General features: G+C 39.7%; 1 protein-coding gene across 1 annotated transcript; it reads right to left on the minus strand.

The window, feature by feature from the left end:
* Positions 1 to 6,483: 6,483 nt before the first annotated feature.
* nhlrc2 (NHL repeat containing 2) lies at positions 6,484 to 27,097 on the minus strand. Its single transcript, XM_037754965.1, has 12 exons — positions 26,867 to 27,097; positions 24,660 to 24,812; positions 20,932 to 20,981; positions 19,685 to 20,090; positions 18,303 to 18,424; positions 18,088 to 18,217; positions 15,068 to 15,161; positions 14,680 to 14,911; positions 12,269 to 12,391; positions 11,902 to 12,111; positions 11,515 to 11,728; positions 6,484 to 8,601 (listed from the first exon to the last, which is right to left on the minus strand). Exons 1-12 carry the CDS (start codon positions 27,027 to 27,029, stop codon positions 8,339 to 8,341), a joined length of 2,160 nt encoding a protein of 719 aa, XP_037610893.1. The 5' UTR covers positions 27,030 to 27,097; the 3' UTR covers positions 6,484 to 8,338.
* Positions 27,098 to 27,219: the final 122 nt, after the last annotated feature.

Genomic DNA, 27,219 nt, shown 5'->3' on the forward strand with positions numbered 1-27,219 from the left:
CCAATCAGGCTCCAGTTGCTCTCCACCATTAACAGAATGAAATCCCAAATAAAGCTCAAACAGTAATTCATAATAAAACGTCCTTTTATTTCACAGGAGTCAACACACCACCTCACAATAGCATGTAAAGCTTAAATGAGAAGGACAAAGAGAGATATGTACAGAGGCTGTGGGAATCAGCCCCACCGTTCACTTGTACTCATCTTCTTTCACTCTTAGAGAATAGGTCTTTTTCTCCATCACAAATATTTCCTGTACTATGTCTAACCATTGACTAAGTCTGGGGCTGTCCGCTATACAAGCCATTTTCTTGTAATGGCCTTTCTGCCAGCTGTGAGTAGGATTTTACTGATCTTCCTTCAGCACCACTGTATTTATATTAGGTATTAAATGGAACATTTCTTGATGATTATATATCCTAAAACCTCCTTTAATACTGAATTCACTCTATCCGAAAATGGTTCTATTTTTGGGCAACTCCAGAAGATATGTGCATGATTTGCATCTGTATGGCCACATTGTGTCCAGCATGTTTGTTGCCTTCCTAACCACATCCTACCAGAAACATGTTTGTGTGTGTTATCGTGCCAAAAAATCTACCAGTTCTTGGGAACATGAGAAGCAAAACATGTGTCCAAAATCCAACCATGAACTACAGGGATTTATTTTTTTCTCTTTTCATCACTTGCCATCCCAAACAAGATTTGTTTTTCCACTTGTCCACTTTATATTTTTATCTCAAAGAATACATTCCACAGTTATGAGGTCAGGCCCCAACCACAGATCTGCTCTTGAAACTTCTTAATCAGAAGTCATAAGTTAAAACAACTATAAAACAGGGTTTTGATCAACAGCCAAAACTATCCAAAACATCAGCTCCGGGTCATTAAAATCCATTTCAAAACATAAATTAAGATGGTTTATTATCTTAATAAGATAAGAGAATAGTGGCTACTTTGTTCAGTTTGTTGACAAAGAGAGACATCCCTTTGAGGCTGAGGGACATCAGGCGTGGTCCAGATGACAGACATGGCCTTTTACACAGCAAACAAAGACAAGGTAACACAAGAAAAGAAGTAAAGCAAAACTGTAAAAGAAGATCTTGAGAGGTAATAGATGCCACAGTGCCGATTCCGCCAAATTGACCTCCTCAGGAAACACACAATTTAGATTATTATATTTACTTTAGTGTTGATGCAGTAAGGAAGATTATCCTGAAATGACAGCAGCCTGTATGTGAGAGCCTGTCCTTCTCTCAAGTCTTTCAAAAATGAACACAAGGACAGACATGTTGATGATCAGTTCAAGGGGAAGCATTCGTGAAACATTAACAGAGAGTGGTGTTTTTTTTCGTTTGCTGATTTTCATGCCTGTCCATGAACCTGAAGACCCAGAGGCTGTGACACGACCTGACCCAACAAAACAACCACCTCAGACTGTCAACATGTGGGATCTATACCTCAGGCACTCACTGCAGCAGCAGGCTGTTCTTACTGAGATACGAGGAGGCTGAAATAATAAGTCCTCCACAACAAGCAGAGGTCTACAGAGCTATCTGACAAATGCAGCTCTTCAAATACTTGAAGATCAAGATTGCTTTTCATATACTGGGGAGCAACCTAACAGTCTGCCAATATCAGGCTCCATTAGTGGATTAAGTGCATTTCTCAGTGGCACCTGAGTGGTCATGTTTTTCTACCTGGATTTAAAAACAAACACACATTTCTTCACTTTATCAATTCCCTTATGAAAAGTAGAAATCTTTAATTATGGCCTACTAATACAAATATGTCTCTCTCCAGCTCACTTACCTTAATTACAACCAATGCTATTGTCTTTACTGTTTCACTCTTACTTAACATTATGCTTTACTTCATTTTTTCCCCCTTTTTTTCAAAGCTAAATCTATTATTTAATTTAATATTTTTTTCTCTCTTTTATCATTATTATTTTTTTTTAAATGTATTTACTTTTTTAATTTATTTATTTATTTATTTTTCCTTTGTGTGACCAAGACCAACATGGGTCCTCTTTATATGTTTTTATTTCATGTCATGGACACTCAGTTATGCTCTGCATTTGAGAAGACTACCTTTGCCATGTCTGCTAAAAAAACTAAAAAAAACAATAAAAAAGATTTAGAAAAAGTAGAAATCTGTGTTGTAGAGTTGGGTACCACTTTCTAATATAATTAACACTTTATTCAAGTGTACAAATAAAAAACGGTCGACAGCAGAAATAAAAGAAAAATGCAGCAACAATCCTCATGCTCAGCAAACCAAAAGCAGTAATAGAGTGTTTTTATATAGCAACAAGAATATTCAATATCTTAAATGTACACAAATCATTTAGTAAGGCTTTATCGATCAGATATAAGTCATTAATAAGATCAACTTTTGGGTTGCCAGGTTGTGAAAACTCCCTTTGATTGATTGGACTGTAAGGCCACTTGCCCCATTAAAAAAAGGCTGCAGAGAGCTTTTCACTAGGTCCTATTCCACAACATTAGCAGTGTTTAATTATTAATTTCAGTCAAGAATTTTGTTTATTTGATAAATTATCAGTTAAGGGGTATAAATGACACAAGCTTGTTTAGTTAGTTTGTTTTTTGGGCTCATAGGTTGTTGTTCTGTCTGAGATGTTGGGGTGGATCAGCAGCTCAATCAAGAAAAGTGCAAACAGGTTTGCCTCATTATGTCCTCTTAGCAGGGAGCGGCCGGGCCTGTTAACATGAAGGAATAGAGATAGCAGTTCTGCAGTAAATTACATTGTATGTGGTCTGGTATGTTCATTATTCTCTGTGAATGTGGATGCTGGTTTGGTTTAGCTCACCCTATACTTAAATTTATAATTGGGGAGGTGGTAGGTTCTGGTTAGGTGAGGCTGAGATGGGAAAATCACAGTCCGTGGAGTAAGGGGGAAGAGGGGAAAAGGAGTTGGCAGCTTGCAGTTTGATGTTGTTTTGCTCTAGTTTCAATATAGTTTTATTGAATTTCACGGGTTTCATTTTTTGCCCTATGTTTCAATACACTTTTTGTTAATAAATGACACTTTTTTGCTCTACTCCTGCTTATCAGCCAGGTTCTTCAACATCCTTTTTTAAAGTATTTTGGTGTCAAACCACCTACATGCACCAAAATCCATTCTGATGTATTACCAAATAGAAAGGATAAACATCAGCAAGAGGAAGAAACACTTCATAAAGGGTGATTTATTAGAAAGTTGGTTCACCTAAATGACCAAAAAAAATGTGTCCAGGGTCGTAGCTAAAAAACTGAAGTCATGTCTTCTGTATTTTTCTGGAAGTTTGGTTTGTTTTAGCAACCAGGCAGGAGGTACACTGCACAATTTAAAAGCTAACACATGGTGCGTATAATGGGCTGACTATTTGGAGGCTTAATTTATATTTAAATTCGACTACTTTCAGGCCAACAAAAAACTTAATTCCCCTACACACCTGTCAACCAGGTGTGCCTGTAGACCACACTATAGCTTTAGGCCAACAAAATAATAGAAAAACAAGATTCAGTATTTTCCCACCACAATTTATTCCTGGTAGTGTGGAAAATAGAATTTACAGACTTTATTTTTGGGTTTGCCTTGGGAGGATTTCAGTATTCCTACTGCTTTTACTTAAATCTAGTGGTTTCTACCCATGATGATGCTTTCACAGGGATGTTTTGGGTAGAAAGTCGTTCCGATGAAAACTGTCCAGAGTATTGTGGACAGATGTATTGCTGTTGAATATCCATTCACCTTCATTATACTGCATTGGTGGCAGAAATCTAGAAACTAAAGCTTTCTGCATTCACAGAACTGACTGGATTTCAAGCAGAACTGGTTTTATAAAAGCTGTTTACTCCGAAACATTGCCCTCAAACCCTTGAAGCAGTTTCTCAACTTTGCTGATGTCTCTCAGAGGCTACATTTATAGCATCTGTATCTCCATACTTCTATAATTTCCCCTCACTTTCACAAAAATAAGCCGAGCAAAGTGCCCTCGACACACTGAGCAAAAGCAGCAGCAGCTACCTCCCACATATCTTCATGCAAGTTTTGCCTGCCAGAATAAAGTGAAGTAGAGCAGGTTAAACTTGAGCCAAAGGTCAAAGGTGATTTCATCATCTGAAGTGATGCCTTCTTGTTTATGGGTTGAGCTTTTAGGTGAGAAGCAGAGGCGGACAAACTGGTATCGTGTGTTTAAGTTGAACATTTTCAGCAGCTCTATTCATCCTGAAACCTCTTCTTCCTGCTTTTTGCATTCCTCCTGCATACACTGTCACACAAGCTGGAAATAATGTTTTATCTCTTACACAGATACGATCTTAATGGAGCCCACTCAGCCAGAATGAACAGCGAATCCATTTTTCTGCAATTAAACATGTGTAAAAACTGTGATTTTCTCCCTTCACTAAACCTCTATATGGTTTATTTTTCAAACAAACACCCTGTCAACATAACTTCAGTCACGATTAAATCCGTCACCTAAGTCACTTTTTATGAGCAATTAAATGCATAGAGGTCAGTAAAACAGCTTCATGCATCATATGAGTGTCTTAAGAGTAACAGGCGCTTTTAAAAGCCATTTCTGTGCAGCTGAAAGGAGCCGTGTGCTCATCTGATCACTCAGATACTGAATCCTCATGGCTTATTTGAAGGATTTACTTCCTTTTAAATTAATGTTAATCTCTTATATCACCATTATAGGCTGTCACTGGCAGCAAACAGAGGAAGTGCATGGCACCCCTGTCCTGGCAAAGCCTTCAGTATTTCATCCTTGTAGCTCCCTGGTGATGTTTCCAGTGTGGCATGTGTTCATTGAGATATGTGTGTTCATGTGTGTGCGAGGGGCCTCTGGCAGCGAAGACAGCGGCCGGAATCACACAGGGTTAATGATGCTGTCAGAGCGACGGCGAGGGAAGCAGCTGGCTGCGGGATAAGACAGCGGGCAGAGATGCAAAGGGAGCGAGAGCTGATAGCTTTTCTCTCTTTATTATGAAGTAGTTATCTTATCCGTTGCCACATTCATCCTCTCATTGCTTTTCATATGTTTAAAGACAGATTAGTAATTGTTCCATATGATTTGTCCAAGAAGCATTAACTACTCTGGATTCACACACTGGACTCTTTACAACCTTAATGATGAGTTTGACATACGTTGTGTTAAAATGTATGCCTGGACTGATAAGAAATGTAAGTGTTTCATGTTTGACATTAACTCGGTTGACCATGACTGACCCTGTTGTTTGACCTCTATGTTGTTTCAGGTCATTCTGCTGAGTCATCATGCAACCTTATCGTTGTATGTGTGTGGACAATGACAAATTTATGTGTTGTTTTTCTGAAGTTCTACGGTATCTCGTGGTTATGTAGATGTAAAAAAACGTTATGAAACTTATAAGACAAGCACATGTTCAAGGATATTTTTATATTGTCAAGAAATCCCACAAAACAATGAATTGATCCAAGAAGTCTGTGGAGCCAAAACCTGACATACTGGCACTACCTCCTACGTACAGCAGTCCTGCTGCCCACTAGCATGGAGTTCACAGCTTAAAATAAGCTCCAACAAGTGCACTATTTTCTCCTGTTTGAGTAACATTTGTTAAACACTACAGCACCCAGTTGTATTTCAAATAAAATGAAATGAATGAAACTTGATTTGTGATCTGTTTTTAAAGCTTTACGTCTTCAGTAGAAAGGAACGAGCTTGGGGCTGAGTACCACAAAGTATTGAGAGGGTTTGGACTTTTCACAGGGTTTGTTGACAATAAGAAACACATAGAACAGCATCTTTGAAGTGTATTGTCAGCTATCACCTCAGGTGTGTTGATTGATAACTGAAAAATCCTCCTAATGCGGGACACTATTGTTCAGTGTGTATTTTACCAAAACCTTTGCAAAGGTGACATTTATATAATTGTTTAACTTGTGGTAGTGTGTGTGTGTTTCTCTGGAAAAGTTTAAAGCCTCTCAACACCCACACAGGTGTTTTTTGCTTTCCTGCGTTGCCCCGGCCCGGCTACGTCAACAAAGCACGGAGAAGCTCAGACTTCATTCTCTGCTCAGGTAGACATTACTCCTCTATATCTTTACATTGCAAATAGTTGTTTTTGCTGCTACATTAATGCTCTGGATATCGTAAAGAGCCGCTTTAATAGAGATCTGCAAATATTGTGCTGCTTCTGGAAGAAGGAATGAGACATGTGACGGGTATTTACTGTATGTTGTGAACAGGAAGTCTATTCTCGGAGGTCAGCGTACACATACCCTGGCGTCGGGAGCTAACTCATTAAGGAAGCTATTGATAATATCTCACATAGCGGAGCTGCAGTCTTTAAATGCATTAATGTATTAATTGTATTTAAGTGACCTGATTCTTAAAGGCTGGCAATATGTAATATGAGAAGAATTTGTATGGAAATGCAGCAACAGTCTTTAAAGGAAACCTAACCTGCATACACACACACACACACACAAACCAGACAAGATGACAATGTTTTATTATTTCTCTCTGTAGCATCTTAAAGTGCAGCATTGAGAGAGAAGAAGACATCAAGTGAGAAAACAGTATCAAGGAACGTAATTCCCACCAGCAGCCACTCAAGCTCATTGCTGCTCATTAAAAAAACGCCAGAGGGATAACAAAGCTGTGCTAAGTTCATTTGAAATAAATAACTTGTGGGAATAAAAAATTTCTCCCATTACAGAAATATATTGTTATTGCTTTTGATGCAGCCAAAGTGTCACCGCATGCACACCGTTCGTAAAATAACACCGTTTCTACAAGGCACTTGGGCTGAGTGATCCAAACCAAATCACTCTCAGACCCATTTCTAACAACAGCTCATAAAAACCAATAATGGAAAATGACAATAATACATTATCACTTTATTTCAAAACACATTATTATTAAAACATGTCTTTCATACTTTGTTCCCTTTGTGGAGTAGAGAAGCAGCGTGTAAATGCTTGTTAGAGAGATTTTAATTTGAGACTTAATCCAATATCCCTCAGAGCACACAGCAGTCACTGGTTGCCTTCCCCTTATCAAAAAACAGGCACTTTATTCATAACTTAGAATAGATAACAGTAATGTTTTATGTTCTTAATCAAAAGGGCTCTTTGTGTCGTGAATCAAAATAATAATAATCAAAATTATAAATCAGTCATACAGGGAGCGGATACAAAGAGCAAAGCCGTAAGCTATGAACTCAAGACTGCTCGGTCTGTGGTGGCAACATGTGTAAACAAATGTTTATTAAAGCTTGATTCGTGCACCCTGAAGGCACCACACATATACATGGAAATATATTATTCAAACAGTGAAAATGTGATTTAATACTCTGAAGTTTCTAATGTGCTAATGCTGAGACTCTGCATAGATAACCTTTGGCCTTTTATTCCTCTTTATAACTCGATATTAGCATTCAAAAGCAATTCTTGTGCGAGAAAAGACAGAACAAAACTTCTTTTTTTTCCGAGTCTGAATCAGTTCCATTAAATATCCCTTCCAAAAGAAATACTACCATGTAATTACTCATGGGACTAAAAGAATAAGCTCTATTAATATTTTAATTTGTTCTTGGTAGTTGTGCGGAAAAAATGATTTCGTCCACAACATCTAAATATAAACAGACCAGTCTATAAAATTCACATCCGTCTGGTGTGTTCGGGCAAAAACGTGAAGCTTATCAGATACTTTGTTTTCTACATGTGAGAGTATTTTTAACCCTCCGCACAACATCATTAAATGATAGAAAATCAGTTTATTTGTCTAGCTGCCGCTGACACCGTCATCACCACCTGCCAATTAAATAATCATAATAATAAGTTTCTCATTAAATCCATAGAATATCTTTTATTTTCCGCATTCATTTATGCAGCCGTGACAGTGTTTGATAAATAAGAAGGTTAGTTTTGAGTGGAAACATGACCCCCCGTCACGAATGCTGACAGTTCTCTTAAAGTTCGTCAGTACAGTCTATTTGTTGTATAAATATACCATTATGTAGATATACATTTTGAGGCTGCAGTTGTGTGTTATAATAACACGCCTGGGGATGTAATTGTTTGCATTCCTATCAATAGCTGTCACTCACAGTCAAGGGTATTACAGCACTTATGCTTTTTTGTTTGGTAGAAGGGGCTTCTCTGGGTAGTTTGAAATGAAATTCCGCTGAAAATCAGATTTGTATGAATTGCATTTTTGTCAAAAGTGACGGTCGTGAGTCTTTCTTCTTCCAGAACTATGAATAAAACAGGAGCTGGGGTTGAGGTGAAAAAAGTAAAAGTGTTGATTCTCTAACTTTTTGTGACTAAGACAGGTTAAGAGGTTTTAGAAGGCGTGAGCCAGCGCCACAGTGATTTCTTCCTCTCCGTGATCGGCACTTATTTGAAGAGGCTGTGTGAGGGAGGCTGCTTTCATCATACAAGCTTTACCTGCTTCCATACAGTAGTACACCCACACACCCAGAGTGAAGCTTGGATTGCCGTTTAAGTCCTTTATAACAGCTGGAAGTTTGGTTGAGATGGAGAGAGGCTTCGACAGATCCACGATGTCACCGGTAACCACCTGACTTCCTAGCAGCCATTCGTTACCTGTGAAAAAACAGGAAATTTGTAGTGTGTTAAAGGGACAAAATGAATGTCTGATACAATCCGGCTAATAAAGAAACAGATAAAGTCTTCTCTCTGGGTCTGAAAAGTGAAGCTAATGCGGAAGTGCCTTAAACTTGCATTCTTTCTAACAGCCAGCAGGGGGCGACTCCTCTGGTTACAAAAAGAAGTCTGATTGTATAGAAGTCTATGAGAAAATGAGCCTACTTCTCACTTGATTTATTACCTCAGTAAACATTGTAAACATGAGTTTATGGTCTCCATCGCTAGTTTCAAGTCTTCTTCAATACAGCATGATGTTCATTTAGTAAATTATGGTCCCATTTAGAGTCAAATAGACCATAAAGCAGGGGATGCTTTAGGGCTGGGCTACCCTGTGATTGACAGGTCACTACCACGGCGTTGTCTGTTTTCTTCTTACAACTTTAACTCTTTCACAGTGTGTTGTCGGTTCATGAAAGTTAATTAGAACCTTTTTGGTCGCCTAAAAATGTCTTATTTAGCATTTGGTTGTACTTAGCTCCACCTTCTGGTGTCACTTCCGGTTGCAAAAAACCAAGATGGCGATGGCCAAAATGCCAAACTTGAGGCTTCAAAACCATAGTCCATAAAACCAATGGGTGACGTCACGGTGACTATGTCCACTTCTTATATACACTTTATGTTCAGCACTAAACATACATAAATTGAAAGTACCGGACAAAGTCAAATGTTGACCTGATGATGGCGCTATAAGAAAGGTTTAAGAGATCACCACAGTGATTAGGATTCATCCTCTGGGGACCATGAATGTCTTTATGAAATTTCATGCCAATCCATCCAATAGGTGTTGTCAAGTGGTGGACCGACTGACCGACGTTGCCATAAAACAAGATCAATCCTCAGTTTTGACCCTGATGTGCCACATTCTTAAATGTGTCTTTATGAAAATGTCTGTCTGGCATCTAAATTTATGTTTGAGCGTGGCAAGGTGCACCCCGTTGTACCAGATTGGCTCTAGTATAAGCACTGCTAAATGGAGTCCTCTACAATCTAACCCTCTCTTAACTGCACTGAATCACACAAAGCGAGGGTGAGGACATGAATTTACTGAAACACTGGGGATATTTTTAGAAACAAATACACATCTAAAGAGACGTGAGCACTGAATGAGAAATGAAAGTCGAAAAGGAAACTTGGATTGTGAGAAAATATTATGCCAGGGAGACCGTCAAAGCCGTGCTGGCGGTGATTAATGAAGCTGATGCCTAACATGAGGTCCCAGGGCAGCCATTTCTAAAAAGCCACTGAAAAAAAACAATTTAAATTCGCCCGAGCACTTTCCAACTTGATCCATTAAAATTCCTGCCTCTGCTCTGATCTGATCAGCATAAGTCTAGACTGGGGTATAATCGGACAGGGGAGGATCACGTAACATAGCCTGGTAGCTAATTATGTGAACCAAGGCATGTCGTCTTATCGAAGTGTTCTAAAAATAGCCCCGCTGATATCGCTGACTGCATGCTGCATCGCTCACAATGATGGAGACACTTTTGTTCCAAACCTAATGCACGGACAATCACCCGTTACTAACGTGTTATCTCAAATCACTTCACAGCGGCAGACTACTGTTGATTAAGATATGAATAGTATCAAGCAGTAGAAATCGTACATTAAATAAGCCTCACTGGTGCTTTAAAAGAGTCCCAGACTGATCTAATATCCCTCCATTTGCTCGCTGTAAACTCCAGGCGTGGGCCGGCAGAGTGAGAATTTGCTTCTTGTACAGTGAAAATAACATAAAAAGGTTAAGCATCATTCACTTCCATTATGTTTTTGACACAATCATGGATCACTGACCAAAATAAAGCTGAGAAGGAGAGGATGAGAGGCTCACATCCAGAACAGGGTCGTTAGAAATGTAGAGAGCAAGTTTGGGTTGCAACTCTGACCCTGATATGTGAAAGATAACTTCAGCAAAGCATGACATTAATTCAAACTTTGGTAACTTATTGAAAACAATAGCAGGGCCGATACAAATATTAACGAATCAGGACTCGCACAGCATGAGTTTGGGCAACTGAAGAGACCAATGCAATTTCACAAAAGCAGCCAATTTGGCCGTTTGCTAAACCCCTCCCCCTGAACAGCGATTGTCCAATCACAGCTTAGCAACCGTAACCAGGCACAGCAGGTCTGTCAAGCTTTGAGTTTCTCCACATATGTAGGTATTGTGCACAAGGCTGTAGCAAAAGCCAGAACTCCATATTCAAAGAGATCACATTCTTGTTTTTTTTAGCCTTTACAAAAACAAAAACTCAAGAGTGATTTGATTAATTGGTGTGTTTTTCTGCTCTAACGTAAGCTGCAGACTTTAGCATGTCCGGCTAACTAACTTACTACCTACAGAAGTAATGCTCATGTAGCGTTAATTAGTTAATAGTCTCATCTTACTTTTTCCCTTATCATACTGTTCTGTCTGTAATAAGGGCTAAGCCTTTCATGGAAAATGAAAACAAAGATGCTCCTTTATTTCGGTCGTGTCTAGAAGGTAAACCGCAATTTGGGAAACTCTTATGAGATGGTTAAGGTTAGGCATTGACCTCGAATGGTTAAAGTTAGAAAATGCCTATCGAAAACCCTTTAATCTTTCAAAATGAGTCAGCTGATAGTTTGCAACCAACTCGTGGAAATCAATGACCCATTGTTTCCAAAAAATGACTGAATTTTGAGTGTTAAATCTGTCACTTTCATCACTGTAAACTGCATTATGTGCCATGCGACAATGGCGTAGCAACAGTAACAGGGTGAGGCTTAGCCAATGGTCAAGGTGCCTTTCGCGGGTATGAGGTCAAATCTGAATAAAAAACATTTTACATGCACGACATCAATAACAGTGATTGAACTTTGTCTCACCCTCAGCTGAGAGAGCCCAGCAGCTTGGGGCCTCTTCGGTGAGTTTGGTTCCTTCTGGAAGCGACAGGGTGAGCGTCATGACGAGGGTCTGGCCTGCCGACACCGCCACCGGTGGCATTTCCTTCCTGGCAGCTGATTTAGGCAGCGTGGGGGCTTTGGCAGGACCCGAAGGCTTTGGCAATACTGAGTCTGTGCAGTCCATGGAGATGGGGAACTAGACAGGAGAGAGATTTAAATGTTTGGATTAAAGGAGACACTTGCGATGGTCCCTCTTTGTGACCTTTTACTCAAACTCATCTAGCTTTCAGGATAGATTAATTACACACACACACACGTGGACAAAATGAAAAGTGCTTTCTCAAGGTTGGAAGTGAGCTTTTTTCTCACCAGTGAAACAGTCTTGGAGGACAGGTCCAGCACTTTGACTTGGTGGTTGTTGGTATCGGCCACGTAGAGAAGCTTGCCGCCGTCGCCGACACAGATTCCTCCCGGTTCATTGAAGCAGGATTTGTTGAATTCAGGGCCCAGTGTATCTCCAGCTTCACCGGTCCCTGCTAATGTGCTACACTGCTTTGCCTTTGGATCCACCACCTTGATCTGGACATAATTACACAAACAAAAAGGTAAAAGTCCTGCATGCTCCTTGTATGTTTTATAGATCAAAAGGAGAAACACGCTTTGTGCATCCACTCAACGACCTAAAGGAACCCATTATAACGACAAATGTGAGCACGCTACTTCTTTGAACAGTTACCTTGTGGTTGTAGGAGTCGGCCACATAGAGCAGGCTTTGTTCGGGAGCCCAGGCAACGCCGAGAGGATGCTGCAGCTTGGCGTCCACTCCTTTGCCGTCTACATCCCCGAAAGCAAAAAGGTTCTGGTTGAAAGACAAAAAAGAGATCAAACAAAGATATAAAAAAACAAACACACAAATGCCCAAACTGCAACATGTGATGTCTAAGTTCAATGCGGGTTAAAGAACACAATATCCTATTTAATTTGTGAACCGCCTCTAACTGAATTTAAAACATGATCATTTTTGGAATAGAGAATAAAGAGAGGCTTTTTTAACCATCAAGATAAAGGACTTTCTTTTTGAAAATCCAAGCCGAAGCCTCTCCCATATACTGTAAACGACCAGCGTTCATTTGAAGAACACTTGAAATAAAAACATGAAAGCGACATTGGTTCATTATTTTAAAAAGTTTCTGAATAATTCATATAAGAATAAGTAAGACGAGAATTAATATACCACACTTGTAAGAAACACCAGAAAGATAACAATATCTTTAAATCGCCTTAGTACTGTGCTCAAATCAGTTAGATGAGTCATTCTTGAGAAGTTTTGAAGAAAAGTACAACATTAATATAAAATGGCATTAAAATATTACAAAGAAGAACATTCTTCCTGTTTTTTCTGAAAGTGACGAAAAGGAAATGAAGTGAAAACAGTTCTTAGAGCTACAGATTGTTTCAGGCCAAAATGACCTAAATAGATAAATTACTATTACAGCCAATTAACAACCAATTTGTGAGAAATTGGGAAGAATTAAAATAAACAAAAAGTATCTTAAGAGAGTTGAGTTAGAGTTAATCTAAAAAAAAAAAGTGTCAGTGTTTATTTAACTACCCTACTATATGTTAAACCTCAGCACTTTTGTGTATTTTGTTTTCTTTACGCGTATAAGGATTTTACATGGCTTATATTTTCATTTTTTTATTATTTTTGTATGTGTGTAAAAATCTTAATAAAATGATATAGAGGCAGCTGAAAAAAGACAACTGAATCTTTGGAAAAATCTGTTATTGCACCAGCACAATCACTCCAAAAGCCAGCGGGTTCACTTGTGCTCAGACGTTCACCTTCACTGCAGGAGTGTGACCTCTGTTTCAGATTGCGATGCAGCTGTTAGCAGAAATATGAAAACGTTCTGCAGTGTGAAGGAAAATGCTCAAACTAAAGACAGAAAAAGAATGGGGTAAAAAGAAGTACTGAAACACAGCACTTTGTCTATACAAAGATACCTACTGTTCCTGACTTACTAACTTCGAGATTTTCATTTGAAAGAAATACAGGTATTTTTAAAAGCTTAGGTTTTAACACAGAAAAATTAATGAATTGAATTGAAATATAAATGAACAGTTCAACATATTGGGAAATACCCTTGTTGTTCTTGCTGACAGTTTGATGAGAAGATCGATATTACTCTCATGTCATCTTCTCATCTAACTTTTACATTTACTTGTAACAGCTTTAATCCTGTTCCAGGTTTTTTGTCCCATTGTCTCAATTAAATAGCTTGAATATCTATGGACAGCAGACTATATATATATATATATATCAATGGTTGTTGCTGACTCACTGCCATGTTGAATAAACTGTATATGACTCTCCAGTTAATTACTCTCCACTCTCATGGGTGACTACCAGCTTTAGCGCTCTTGGGACTTTCCAAAAATACACCAGTGTGGCAAGATAAAAAAAAAAAAAAAATTACAGCGGAACGGCTGTGAGGACGCAAAAGTACCACCAAAAATTGTATTGAAGCTTTGTTTCAGACACAAACAAGAGTGGCTGTGTTTATTTATCTTTTTTTTAAATCAATATTTTCTATCTATAGAGAAATGGCCTTGAAACCTTGTGATTGCCTCGGAGTGCTGCTCCAAACCTGTGGGCAACATGTTTCTTCTTAATTGTCTGAGACGTTTCTCTGGCTGGACATGTAGTGGATCAATGTGCAGGTTTTACAGTGTGTGTTTGCTGTGGATGGATGGGGGCAGGGCTAGGTACTGGACATGTTATCCTTGAGAGGTTATTCCATTCTTGCAGTCTGCTTTTGATTTCTTACCTTCTGTTCAAACTGCTGTTTACTGCATTGTATTAAATATTATTAGATAATAAAATCTCCTTTTACAGGAACACTAAAATGGACAAAAGTAACCCTAAGTATAAGAGAATGTATGGACGTTAAATTAACCAAAGAAGGAAACTTCATTAAAGCCACTTAATGCTTCTTCTCTGTGGCAAAAGTAATTATTATAAACCACTATAATAATGTAATGAAATAAACTTAAAGGTATCTAGTAGTAGAAAGAAAAAGTTGTTTTAAGAAATCCATTCATCTAGTTATAAATTCATCCATCCATCAACTGTTGCACACCCACCAGGGGGTCCCTCTCTCCGCCGACCAGCAGCTTGACGGCCCCGTCCTTCAGTGCCAGCGTGCGGACGGTGCTGCTTTCGCTATCGGCCACGTACAGGCAGCCCCAGGGCTCCTCTGGGGCTGAAGCCAGGCCTGAAGGTTGAGCAAAGCCAGCCCTGTGGGGGTAGGAGTTGTTTCGGTTCTCCTCGCTGCCGCTGCCCGCCCATCGCACGCACGTCCCCGCCTTGGACTCACTGTTTTACGACGTAAAATAGAATCAATACATTGCTTGATTATGTAGAGCTCATTTGTTTTGATTTGAATTTGCTTTTAATTCTTTAAGAGTTATTAGTGGCTTAGAAGGGAGGCTGCTGCCAAGTGGCCATGGTGGTCATGTACCAGTCTCTCACCTTCCTTTGGGCAGCTTCCCATCCGCTAGGAACAAAGCCCAGATCTGGTGGGTCCCTGCCATGGCGATCCACAGCACGTTATCGTCAGCGCCGCCTACACATACGAATGAAAACACACAAAAACACACTCTTTGAGTTGAGAACCAGGAAACTTGTGTCAATGCTTTTGGCTGTCTGCCAAGTCACCCTCAATATCATACAGAAGTGGTGCTATAATATTTGTCCTAAAAGGTGAAAAGTCTTCTTGGATGTTAACTTTAAGCTATATAAATAGATAGACAGATAATAGATGAATAAATGTATCCGTTATTTTTAGACTATTACAAAGAAATATCTCTACTGATTGATTAGTGAAGGCTGAGTGCTAGAAATGAGTCGGAGAATTGCAGCCATGCAGGTTTAAGTGACTGCCGCCTGTCTGACAAAGACCATATGCTGCCTCAGATGCACTCAGCAGAGACAATACTGTCACCATGATAAATACACAACCTTTACAGACATCTCAGATGTGTTTTTAATGCAGCAGCACAGAGCTCAGACCTTCTGACTGAACTGAACTGTCTCTGACAACACCGGCATCTGACTCACAGCATCACCAGTCAGTGTAGTGCTCTCCAGTTCAAAAAGGTGCAGGATCCTCTTGATTTGGTCAGTTTAATTATTCATACACATGATGGATAAATCATGAATATGCAATGAGTGTTTTTGGATGTGCTTCTCAGAGGACAGCGCTAGTGGAGTTAAAAGGTCTGATATCACATGTGGTGATGTGCAAACCAGCAGGTTGTTGTGTCATCTATCAAGCTGTGCAGAAAACGTGACTCTGACTGATTACCTCATGCTTACAGGCTGTGTGCGATGAGAAAATAATTTGCGCTTATGGCTCTAAAATGTCAAGAATTAATTCTTTCAATTCTCATGACTGATTAATAATTCAAACGCCCATATACCTCTAAAATGTTAACTGACTGTTGATGAGTACAGAACACGCCACAGGCAGAATAAACAACTCTGTCCAGTCGTACACGTTCCTCTTTTGTTTGATTTAAGTAAGTACACAACAAGGTCACAAAGAAGGTCACAACACATGCTTAAACATGAATTTAAACTACAACGGTCAGCTCTTATAACGCCCTTTGGACTTGAAGAAGACGCCTAATAGTAAACAAATATCAACCTGCGGCAAGAAAATTGCAAGAAAACCAGATGACATTATGTAAATGTGTGCTTGAAATCCTTCAGAATTTTAAAATACTATATTTTTGACGTATTTCTAAAATGGAAAAATTCTGTGGTGTTAATTGCTAATAAAGTCATTCATTTGTTACATTTCAAAACTGCATTTTGAACAAATAAATAACTCTCTAATAAGGACTTGTAGTATGCTCCTAAAGTGAGGAAATACACATTTTTAAATAATATTCAACTTAATGACCAAAACATAAATAAGACTAAAGCTGAGCATAATAGACTTGCAGTGGTGGAATAAAGTATTCAGATCCTCTACTGCAGTAAAAGTACTAATACCACATTGTGAAAATACTCCACTACAAGCAATAGTCCTGCATTCAAAACCTTACTTAAGTATGTAAGTATTATCAGCAAAATGTACTACAAGTAAAAGTATCGATTGCGCATTAAAATGGTCCCTGTCAAGGTTTGACTATTATATATATATGATGTTTCTGGATTAATATTACTGCTGCATTAATGTGTATGTTGCATTTTACTGCTGTAGTTTAATCTACAGCAATGCATGATATTCTTCTATAAGATCATCATGAGCTCAGAAAAACAGCCCTGCTTTCAGCTTTGTGACGATGCATTTTCCAGCTGATCCCAGAGGCTTCTTAAATAGTTTATTTAGCTGAAGAAGTAGGAGATTCATGGGTTTTCACTGGACAGGAAAAGGGATGAAAACTTGTAATCTGAAAAGTAACAGCTGTCATAAATGTAGTGGATTAAATTAAGTGCAATATTTACCCCGAGATGTATAAGGTAAGTATAAAGTAGCAGAAAATGAAAATACTCAATTAAAGTACAACTACCTCGGAGAGCAAAACAATTCTGCCATATTAAGCAACAACATACAGCTCTATACCGACTGAAAGGTGTATTTATTGGTATGGCATATCCGTGTATGACAACACTTCTTTGCCGACTGATCCTGAATCTGAATGGTCAGAGATAACAAGGCCTGATGGCAACACGCCAACACTTAGAGACAAAAGGGGCTGAGAGATTCAACAAGCTGAGTTAAAAAAGCTTTCTGCTTTGATGAAAAAAGGCGCGACTGTGTGAATAAATATTAAAAAAAATATGAATGATAAAGAAACTCTGAATGCCCAAGGCAAAATAATAAAAGCAAAGCATTTAGAGGGGCTGAGCTTTGATTTTGAAGTGGAGGTCTTAGATTACTTTGTGAGAATATGAAAGACCTTGTCAGGTACTTCACAGCGGTTTTGTGACTTGCATAGTTTCAACTTATCTTTGATTTTGTTCCTCAAAATGATTCAGTGGAACTAAAACGAGGGATTTTGGCAAAGAGGTTACTGAGTTTCTATCGTGGCCTCCGCTTCAACCAGAAGAGCGGTTTTGAAGGCGGATCGTGTAAAGCTTGGAAGCTATAATGTTTTGTGTATGCGATGTCATTTTGTTTTGCTTGAGAACATATTGAAAAGTATCCGTGTGGGTTTTTCTGTGCATTCTAATTATGTGCTAAATAGGCAAGTTGCAAACTAAAGGTGTGATCACACCAGAATTCACACCCCAGTCCTTTTCTAAGCGAGCGAGACGTAATCACTTCCTGTTGTTAATAGACCTCCCCTCCTTCACCTTCACCTCAGTCTAACTGATCTGTGAAAAATATCCGAGACCAGAGGGTTGGACTGACCTCTCTCTCACTGATTGTATAGCAGCATGCTGGGAGAAAACAACAGGCGATGAGAGCAGAGGAGGAACACAATAAAATGGGAAATGTTGCCCTTCAAGTTCCAGTCTGAGCGCGCCACAACACTCACCGGCCGTGCCAAGGGTCACATCCCAAGGAGAGCTGATGGGCTGCTGAGGTCCCATGAGGCCGCCCTCTTTGTCCGTGCCTTGAGCTCCGACTCCAGCGAGAGTGCTGACTCGTCCCTCCGACAGGTCAATCTGAAACACGGACAAGATAAAGGTACAGATAAACATCCAGTGACATCAAATGCAGTTGTTTAAAGAGATAGTTTTGGAGCGCTACCTTTCGGATCAGGTGGTTTTCTGAGTCGGCCACGTATACGGCGTCCCCTTTAATGGCCACGCCCTGAGGGGAGTTAAAGGACGCTTCGGACAAGTCGCCATCCTGTCTCCCACTTTTAGGTCCTGGGACGGAAGAGATAATCCAATGAACATCATCAGGCAGATCAGTTGGCTATTGTTTATGTTTCTAGTAGGTTCTCTACACCACCAGTGTCATATTAGAGTAGGGCTGCAGCAATTAATCGATTAGTTGTCGACTATTAAATTAATCGCCATATATTTTTGATAGTCGATTAATGGGTTTGAGTAATTTTTATAAGAAATAAAGTCAAAATTGTCTGATTCCAGCTTCATAAATGTGAATATTTTCTGGTTTCTTTACTCCTCTATGACAGTAAATTGAATATCTTTGAGTTGTGGACAAAATAAGACATTTGAGGACGTCATCTTGGGCTTTGGGAAACACTGATCAACACCAAACAACTAATCGAGAAAATATTCAACAGAATAAACAACATGTAAATAATCTTTATTTGCAGCCCTAGAGAGCTTTGGGGGGAAATTTGTGCATCTTCAGACTCATCATGTTCAGATATTTAACACTAATCTGTGGTGCTATGTCCCTCATAAAGTTTTTGACATTGAACGGTTACTAAGCAACAGCAGTTTTAATTGTTCCTCACATATTCCACTTTAAAAACACACTTATCTTTCAGTTAACACAAGAGTTGGATTTCAGCATTTTTAATCTTCCCTGCTTAAACATTTGGTAGAAAAAAAAGATATGACGGATGATTTTATTATTACTAATAGGAAGGACATTTACAGGCATACTTTTCCATTTACAGGTTGAGCATGAGTGGCTTTGCATTTCTGTATGTGGATGATTTAAATTTGTGACTGATGTATTTTTAATCTAATGTGCTTATCCTGCATGTAAGATGACGCTTTGAACTTCTTACGCAAATGTTATAATTTCTCATACTGTGTGTGAATAGGGACGAGTGGAAAATAATACAAATCCTGCATTTTTTTCCTCCTCATTTTGTCCACACTTAGGTCAGTGCCAGTTCCCAGTGTGTACTGGTCTCTGCTGTTGCCAACCTCTCTGTTGGTCTGGGGACAAAACAGTCTACCAATGTAGCTCCTCTGAGGGTTGTTGAGGCATGTGAGTGCTTTAAAAATATCAATGATGCTTAAATATCATTTTTTTTCTAACTATCAGAAAGCAAAAACAATACTTTAGTTGTATCCACAACTCACATATAACAGAAAGATGTCCTTTCTTTCAAAGTGTATATTCAATGCACATTTCAGTATTTAACTCTTTAAATATCCACATCAATGTACTGCATATCTCCATCCTGTTTCCTCCTTTCTTACCTCCTATGACATGTAACAGCTGTCCGGTGGAGGACACAACCAGAACTCGGTGATGCCCAGTGTCTGCTATGGCCAGTCTCTTCTTGCTGCTGTCCACGGCCACCTTGCCAGGAAAAGACAGGACGCTTGGTGGCAGCGAGTCTCGGTACAGCTTGATCCCCACCGTGTGTGTCTTCAGCAGACCCTGCTCCCCGTAGTGACGGAGGGCGCTGTCGGTAAAAAGCATCAGCCGGTCCCTCTGGCCTTCGCCCACTAGGGAGAAGAGCAGGTTGCCGCGTGGGCCCAACAAGACCAGCGTGGGCCAGCAGGACACCTCCAGTTCGTGCCAGAGTTGTGCCTCGCTGTCGTTCACCACTGGGTGGCAGATGTCGTAGCGCAGCACGGCGCTGCGGACGTTGTCCAGGACCTTTGGAAAGGTTGGAGACCAGCATAAACAAATGAACGAAGAGCTGTGAATCTGTTGCTGAATGTAAGAGCTATTCATTCATAAATTATTTTCATTATCGACTCTAATTTCCAAGAGCCCAAGGTGACATCTTCTAAGTGCTTGTTTTACCTGACCAAAAGTCCAAAACTGAAAGTCGACACTATCGTGCGTGAAAGAAAGCATCAAACAGCTTCATCAAGGATAAAAGAGAAAAGAGAGATTGACAGTATCAGGAGGATTTTCTGAAAATCTGAGCATGTTGTCTGGTCTTAAACCGATAACAAAAATCATTTTAGATATGATACTTCTAATAGATATTGTCTGATATCTCATACTGGTGTGACATTACAGATTGATGCTTTGATTTCTTGCTTGGGGAAAGAGTGGTTCATGCTGTCTTCCATCATACTCAAAATTTAGGGCTTTCCTTGACCAAAGAAATTCTTAGTCGATTAACAATCACAATTTTGTCGACTAATTGATTCTTTGATTTAATCGAAAAACTGAGTTTCTCCAGAAAGAATCACACAAAAGCACCACTTTTAATCTTGTGTTTACCAGAGTTGTGCTCATACGTTTTTAAAAAAAAATAAGTCATTCAGCATGAAAAAAGCATAAAAAAAAATGACTAATTGACTGAAGAAAACTTAGTCGACTAAGACCAAAATGATGGATTAGTTGACTAATCGACTAAGAGGGGGCAGCCCTATCAAAATGACACATATTTGTTGATGCTTTGTAGTTATAAAAATGCAGAAAGAACTCACAAGCAGACCGGCCAACTGAAAAAAAAAAGATACTAAACAATGAAAACACTTACCTTTTCATTGGGGAATTTAGCTGAGTGCACACCAACAACAACCAATCCATCTGAGAGGGAGATTAAACAGATAAAGACAACAATTAAACAGCCAAACATAACAGTACGGTAAGAGGTTTGACCAGCTCACAACCAAAACTGGTCGTTTCCAGATTTTCTGAACATATTTTTGAGCTTTATTCCCTCACAAAATGTTTCACTTTGTGTCTGCGTGACAGTAACTAAAAGATAGAAGTATAAAACACGTGTCCTTCTAGGAATTCTGGGAATATCTCTGTAAAATCGTTCCTCTAAATCAATGTGTCAACCATCTGTGATCAATAACAAGCACACAAACATCACAAGATGCGTATGATAAAGAGAATAGGGGAGGAGGAGGAGAACAGATGTGATTATTCAACCAAAAACCTCAACTGTCTTGCTTTTGTTTCCCAGCTAGTAGAGCCTCCAGCACAATGCAGCATAGATCTCAGTGAGGTTCCTAGAAATGTTTGAGCGCCTTGAGACGTTAAGTGTTCATCTTGATTATTTCTCAGAATGAATCAAAAGACTACTGACACTATCCTTATTGAACAGACAATGGGAGCGAATGGTTAGAATTTGTGGCTTTTGACAAGGACGATCATGAAGACAGATGTTATGTAACTGAATGGCTTGTTGCTCTTTTGAACGCTCCTTTTTTGTTACTAAAATTTGCACAGAGGTTGGTCTTACATAACAGATATCTCGATAAGTTTCCTTCCTGTTTCCTTATCAGTGTGGGACTCTATTGAAGCACTTTTTTGTTTGTTTGTCACACAAAACAGGCAAAGCTTTTATATTTCAATTTCGTTTTTATGCCTTTTTTTTTTTGCACAACGCCACAGGCCACTTCCAATGACAATAAAGCAAACAAAAGCCCTCCGTACAGTCCTCCATAAATGGACTCAATTGGACATTTCTTTTACATTAACTCACATCATTGAGCCGCCCTCAACAGACGTAAAAGCACACAATTCCAGACCTTCAAACTCGCACCATCTGCAGTGGATTTCATCACCCGTGGCCTCTGCCAAGCAGTATAGTAGCAGCACAGATTGCAGTGACGATGGGTGGGTTTGGGGGGAGGGAGGACTGTGGGAGTGACTGGACAGGGTGGCTCCCACACCTCACTGACCAGAGCAGCAAACAGAATGTACCCATAGCAGAGCCAAAGATAAGGCGAGTGTACGATAATGTACCGTGGCAACTGACTGCAGTGCGTGCGCTCCGTGTTCCCGCCCTGCACTCACGATTGAATTTCCGAGCTGCACGGCTTCCTCAGATGATCCCAGCAGGACGACAGTCAGTCAGTCGGATGGGATTATGCTTTACATGGAGCGGCTATATAAAGAGCCATACAGTGAACTACAGGAGGGTACAATTATGGGCCCTGTACTGCAGCTCTTGGACATATTTTTAGTTACTGTCTCTTCACAGCTGAGATAAGGGCCCTCATGCTCCAGAAGTCAAGTTGATGTACTACAGCGTCTCTGCCCCAGTGAACTTACACATGTTCCCGTGACGCAGCATGACACATAATAAGATACCGATGGAATAGTGTTTCCTCAGTGAGGCCAGCTAGGCTGCTGCCCCCTGTACATCTGAAGGAATACATTAAAAGAAGTCTGTCTGTCTGGCCAATGCTGCTTTTTAGTATTACATTTTTAATAATTTGGCAGGAGAGGAATGTCACATGACTGAAACTTATAATAATTCCTAATCAGTATTTTGTCTTACCTGCTTTGTGTACTTTAAAGGTGCACTATACGATGTCCAGAGCATTAATATAGCGTCAAACAACTATAAAGATATAGAGGAGGAATGTCTACCTGAGCAGAGAAAGAAGTCGCTCTCCGTCTGTGTGTGTGTTGTAATCCCAGTTTTTCTGTGCTTTGTTTACATAGCCGGGCCAGCCGCCTGTGCCTTTTTAATCAACCCCCCAGGAAGTGCGTCGGGCTTTGATGCAAATTTGCGTAGCGGCCAAACAGCGGTATTACAACTTCTGTGTCCGTCATGTGATGCCATTGGGACCAAAAAGGCTTTTTCCCCATAGACTTACATTGGGAAAGAGACGTCCGTAACTCAGTGGATAAATATTTTTTTTAGGTAAATCAACTTCCCAGTATGAACACTTGAATATCCCTTATTTAAATCATTAGGTCCTAAAAGTCGTAAAATGCACTAATAGCTGAATCCAGAGTTATTTTCCTTCCTCCATTCATGTGAATGAGATCCAGACCGTGGGCTGGAGCGAGGGCCGGGAGGCAGAGTTAAAGGAAACGCTACTGCGCCTGCTCTACGGGCCCGATGGATGCGGATAATCGCCGGATGATCCGGGTACTTTATCACTCGGCGGTCGAGCCATTTTGGCTTCATGCGCCACTGGGCAAATCTCATAGGAATGAACGGGAGCTCTTCTACAACGCTGTATCCAGTTCTCTTTATACATCCATGTGTTTAATGCATGTTAGTGCATGTGAGCGTAGCACCCACCCTCCAGTTCCCCCCGGGTAAACACTGTTATCATTGTCAGCATTGTTGTAGTTATTTTAGCTGTTAGCGCCGTTAGCTGCCAATCTTGCATTTAGCACCTTTAATCTTCCACAAATTCAACATGCAGAGAAAATGAATGCTACTCGCTCCAGCTTTTTTTTTAAAAATTGGCTCACAGCTAACTATAGCTATGGTTTAACAAGTGCTGGACAGGGACCAATCATTCCTTTGTTTACAGACACTGGGCACAGTTAATCTGAGGCCGCTAGCTATAGCTGCCAGCCTCAAGCCGAGATAAGGAGCAGTCTGGTAGTCATTTCTTTCTAACTCCGGATTTGGTTTCATTTTAAAACTCTTAGTCTTCACCCTCAAGTGACATTTGGTGACAGCTGTTATCAGATTTCATGCATGTCCCTTTGGAGCCACAAAAAGCTTTATACCTTTAAAAAACACATCAATGAGACACACCCCGCCATTGCACTGATTGGCATGTATGCATTACCTTGAACATGGATACTGTAGTCTATTTTTAGTCACACACACTGCCATGGTGTCGTATATATTCCCTCGAGCACCAAATGTCTATTAATCTATGGCTGAAAATAGTCCTCAACAAATACGCTATTCACTCCTGTTTGAGTAACGTTTGCTACAGACTACAGTGCCCAACTGTTTTATAAAATTAGTGAGCCTTTATGAAACTACTGTATGTCTTTGTGACCCATTTTCAAACATCTACGTCTTCAGTTTGAACAAAAAAAATGTGTTTTGGTATGCTCATTTCTATAGCTATGTGGTAAAATTGCTTTTAAAAATGTGCACAACTGAGCATGTGAGAGATCAAACCCAAACAAACAGAAGGCAAACCCCAGTTTTCCCTTCTGCCAAATGGCTTCGATCAACCTGACCAACTGAGCTTTCCAAGGTGCCTTGCAACAACAGACTTCGCATGAATATGAAATCATCTCTCATTATCATAATCTAACTCATATATTCATCGACACGTCATTCATTGTGGCCTTTGCTTCTGCTTCATGTTAATAGTGGGAGGCTAATGAGTAGTCTACTTTGGGGAGGATTGACCTATATTCCATCATAAAAGGTTTATTCCAATGTAAAATGGTATTTTTTTTTCATTGTAAATACTCTCCTACACCTCCATCTCTCAAGACACCCATGTCGACCGCAGCTTCGAAACCAGTGTAAGTCCGTACCTTTGGCAGAGTGCTTCTCCTCTAGCTGGTGCAGGTCAGGCAGGATGTGTATGCAGTTGATGCAGCAGTAAGTAAAGAAGTCCAGCACCACCACTTTCCCAGCCAGCTCCTTGTTCAAAGACAGAGGCCCCTCCGTGTTCAGCCATTCCAAGCCTGGAGCAAATCACAGAGTGGAAAATGATGCTGTCATCTTATTAATTATGTTTAGTCACAGCGCAGCCAAAACGCTTTAGAGTGCCCATCACTGCACGGGTGTATCTGTCTGGTCTGACTGCCTTTATGTCATATGGAGAAAAAAAGAGTTGATGGATCAAAGCAATGACTTGGGAGTGGTGTTTTGTGGTTATTAATGCCATAAATTAATTTCTTTAGATCTAGATTGTGTTTGATAAATTGCAGTTTTTACCTCACTTGCACTCTAGATTGTGTCTGATAACATTTGTCACACTTGACATTTGTCACACTTGACTCACATGCACTTGATTAATTAATTAATACATTTGCTTTTATATTTTACAGCATACTGAGGCTCAAAATGCAGCCTGAAATACTTGGAAATAATACTCTACCCGGCCTCCACATAAACTTTTTAAGCCTGTTTGAAGGTCTTTGTTGTGCTTATGCTGCTGCATAGCTTTGCAATGTCTCATTAGAAAGAATGGCTCTTAATCTCAGTAGCACTTGACCTGGTTAAATAAAGGTTGAATCATTTTTTTTTTTTTAAAAACATGATCCCTCATTCATTTTTTTCCAGCTTTAAGAATGATGCAAGCACAGATCAAGTATGAGAAAGAAGAAATAGCTCTCCTGATTTCAAAGTTTCAACATTTTATTTGTTGAAAAAGAGAATGATTACAGGTCTTGTCTGGTATCCAAAATGGTTTAATGCGTTGCACAAATCCTTTCTTATTGTGTGGTCTAAAGCTGAACAGGTATTCATTTAAGGTCTACGTGAGGAGGAGATTATGGCGTCAAGGGAAATGAACGTATTGTTAGAAATTGTATATCTTAAAATGTCTCTTTGACTATGTAAAGGGGAAGGAATTGGGTATGCAAAATACTATAATGAATGGGTCAAGTACACAGTTATAGTGATAAAAAGAAAATTATATGAATAGACAAAAGTGTTTTTGACCGCCTGTTGAATTCATTTTATTAATTTATTTTCAACACACTTTCTCTAATCCAGGTAAGCAACACCTTTTCTGTCAGGTATCCTCATGTTGAGCCAGGGATAACCCCAAAACTATACATCCCAAAAACAATATAAGAGATATATTATATAGAGAGAAACATTTTAAACTTGTGTCTGTTATTTGGTTTAAAAAATTGCCATGAGGGATTGTTTGAGGGCCCAGTTTTAAGATCCAATACATCCATGTTTATTCTTGATGTTCTACTGTAGATCTCCACCTACTGGTGCGTTGAGATATTGCCAACATGCTGCATACCTCAACAGAGGACCCAACTCTAGTGTTTACACCAGAAGCATTTGTTTAAATGTATTGGCAGAAGCATGAAGGTAATTGTTACAGCTGTATGTGTTTTCTGTGCTGCTGTCCCTTTTCCCTCTCCAGCAGCTCTGCCCAGGTGTGCAGCTCTGTCCAGGTGTGCTGCACTCCTCAAGGAGGTGCCCAGGTGTGCAGCAGCAGAAGAGAGAGGCTTCTGGTGTGGGGACTGCTGGATTTATTAACAAGAATATATGAAAAAAGACAAAATAGCAAGCCCTAAATTGAGAGGCACAGGAGCTTTTAAGCACTTCCTTCCCAACCTCCTTGAGGAGTGCAGCACACCTGGACAGAGCTGCACACCTGGGCAGAGCTACTGGAGAGGGAAAAGGGACAGCAGCACAGAAAACACATACAGCAGTAACAGTAATATAGGATTGTGTTGAGGAGGACACATACAAAGCAGATCATGGCTTCCTGATTATGCCATACTCATTACAAAACAACACAAACTTGAAGGAAGTGAAGAAAGCATAGCTTGGACAGGAGGAAACTGACTGCTACAAACTATTATATCCACAGTTAAGATAGCTAGCTAACTTACAAAACAACTTGTAGTTAAAAGGCTATGTTAAAACAGTATTTAAATACCAAGAGAGGCAAATAAGATACTGTATGAACATGTCATGACATGTCAGCAAGTCAAACTGTAGAGCTGCTGCTATGTAGAGAGAGAGAGCTGTGTAACATGGGTCTAACCTGTCTGGAAATCGGGTATCTTCAGATCCTCTGCTTCGTCTAGTTTCTTCAAATACTCGTTGATATGTTGTTCTTTCTCTTGTTGTGTCGTAGCCTCATCTAGGGCGTAATCCAGCTCGCTTTGGAGAGGAAACAAAGTGGTGAGGCTGCTCTGGGATGCCATGTTTGTCTCCAACGACAACAACCAACCAGCCCGTGTCGATTCAGATCAGTAGTTTCGACACAGTAACAAAAAAAAAAAAAAAAAAAAAAAAGAATCACCAGAATATTTTTTTTCTGAAAATATTTTGCCTTTAACTGAATTAATTATCATTATTAATACTTTATATATTTTTTTTTAAATTATATTTAGC

This window comes from Sebastes umbrosus, chromosome 20 (genome assembly GCF_015220745.1).
Source record: "Sebastes umbrosus isolate fSebUmb1 chromosome 20, fSebUmb1.pri, whole genome shotgun sequence".
In the NCBI taxonomy this organism is placed as follows: Eukaryota; Metazoa; Chordata; class Actinopteri; order Perciformes; family Sebastidae; genus Sebastes; species Sebastes umbrosus.

Bases quoted from the DNA above. Each gene is read 5' to 3' on its own strand.
- nhlrc2 (XM_037754965.1), bottom strand. From the start codon at position 27,029: ATGGCATCCCAGAGCAGCCTCACCACTTTGTTTCCTCTCCAAAGCGAG. The intron at 20,982-24,659 runs GTACGGACTTAC...TCTCCCTCTCAG, and splicing joins GGAGAAGCACTCTGCCAAAG to ATGGATTGGTTGTTGTTGGT. The intron at 11,729-11,901 runs GTGAGAAAAAAG...TCTCCTGTCTAG, and splicing joins CCTCCAAGACTGTTTCACTG to TTCCCCATCTCCATGGACTG.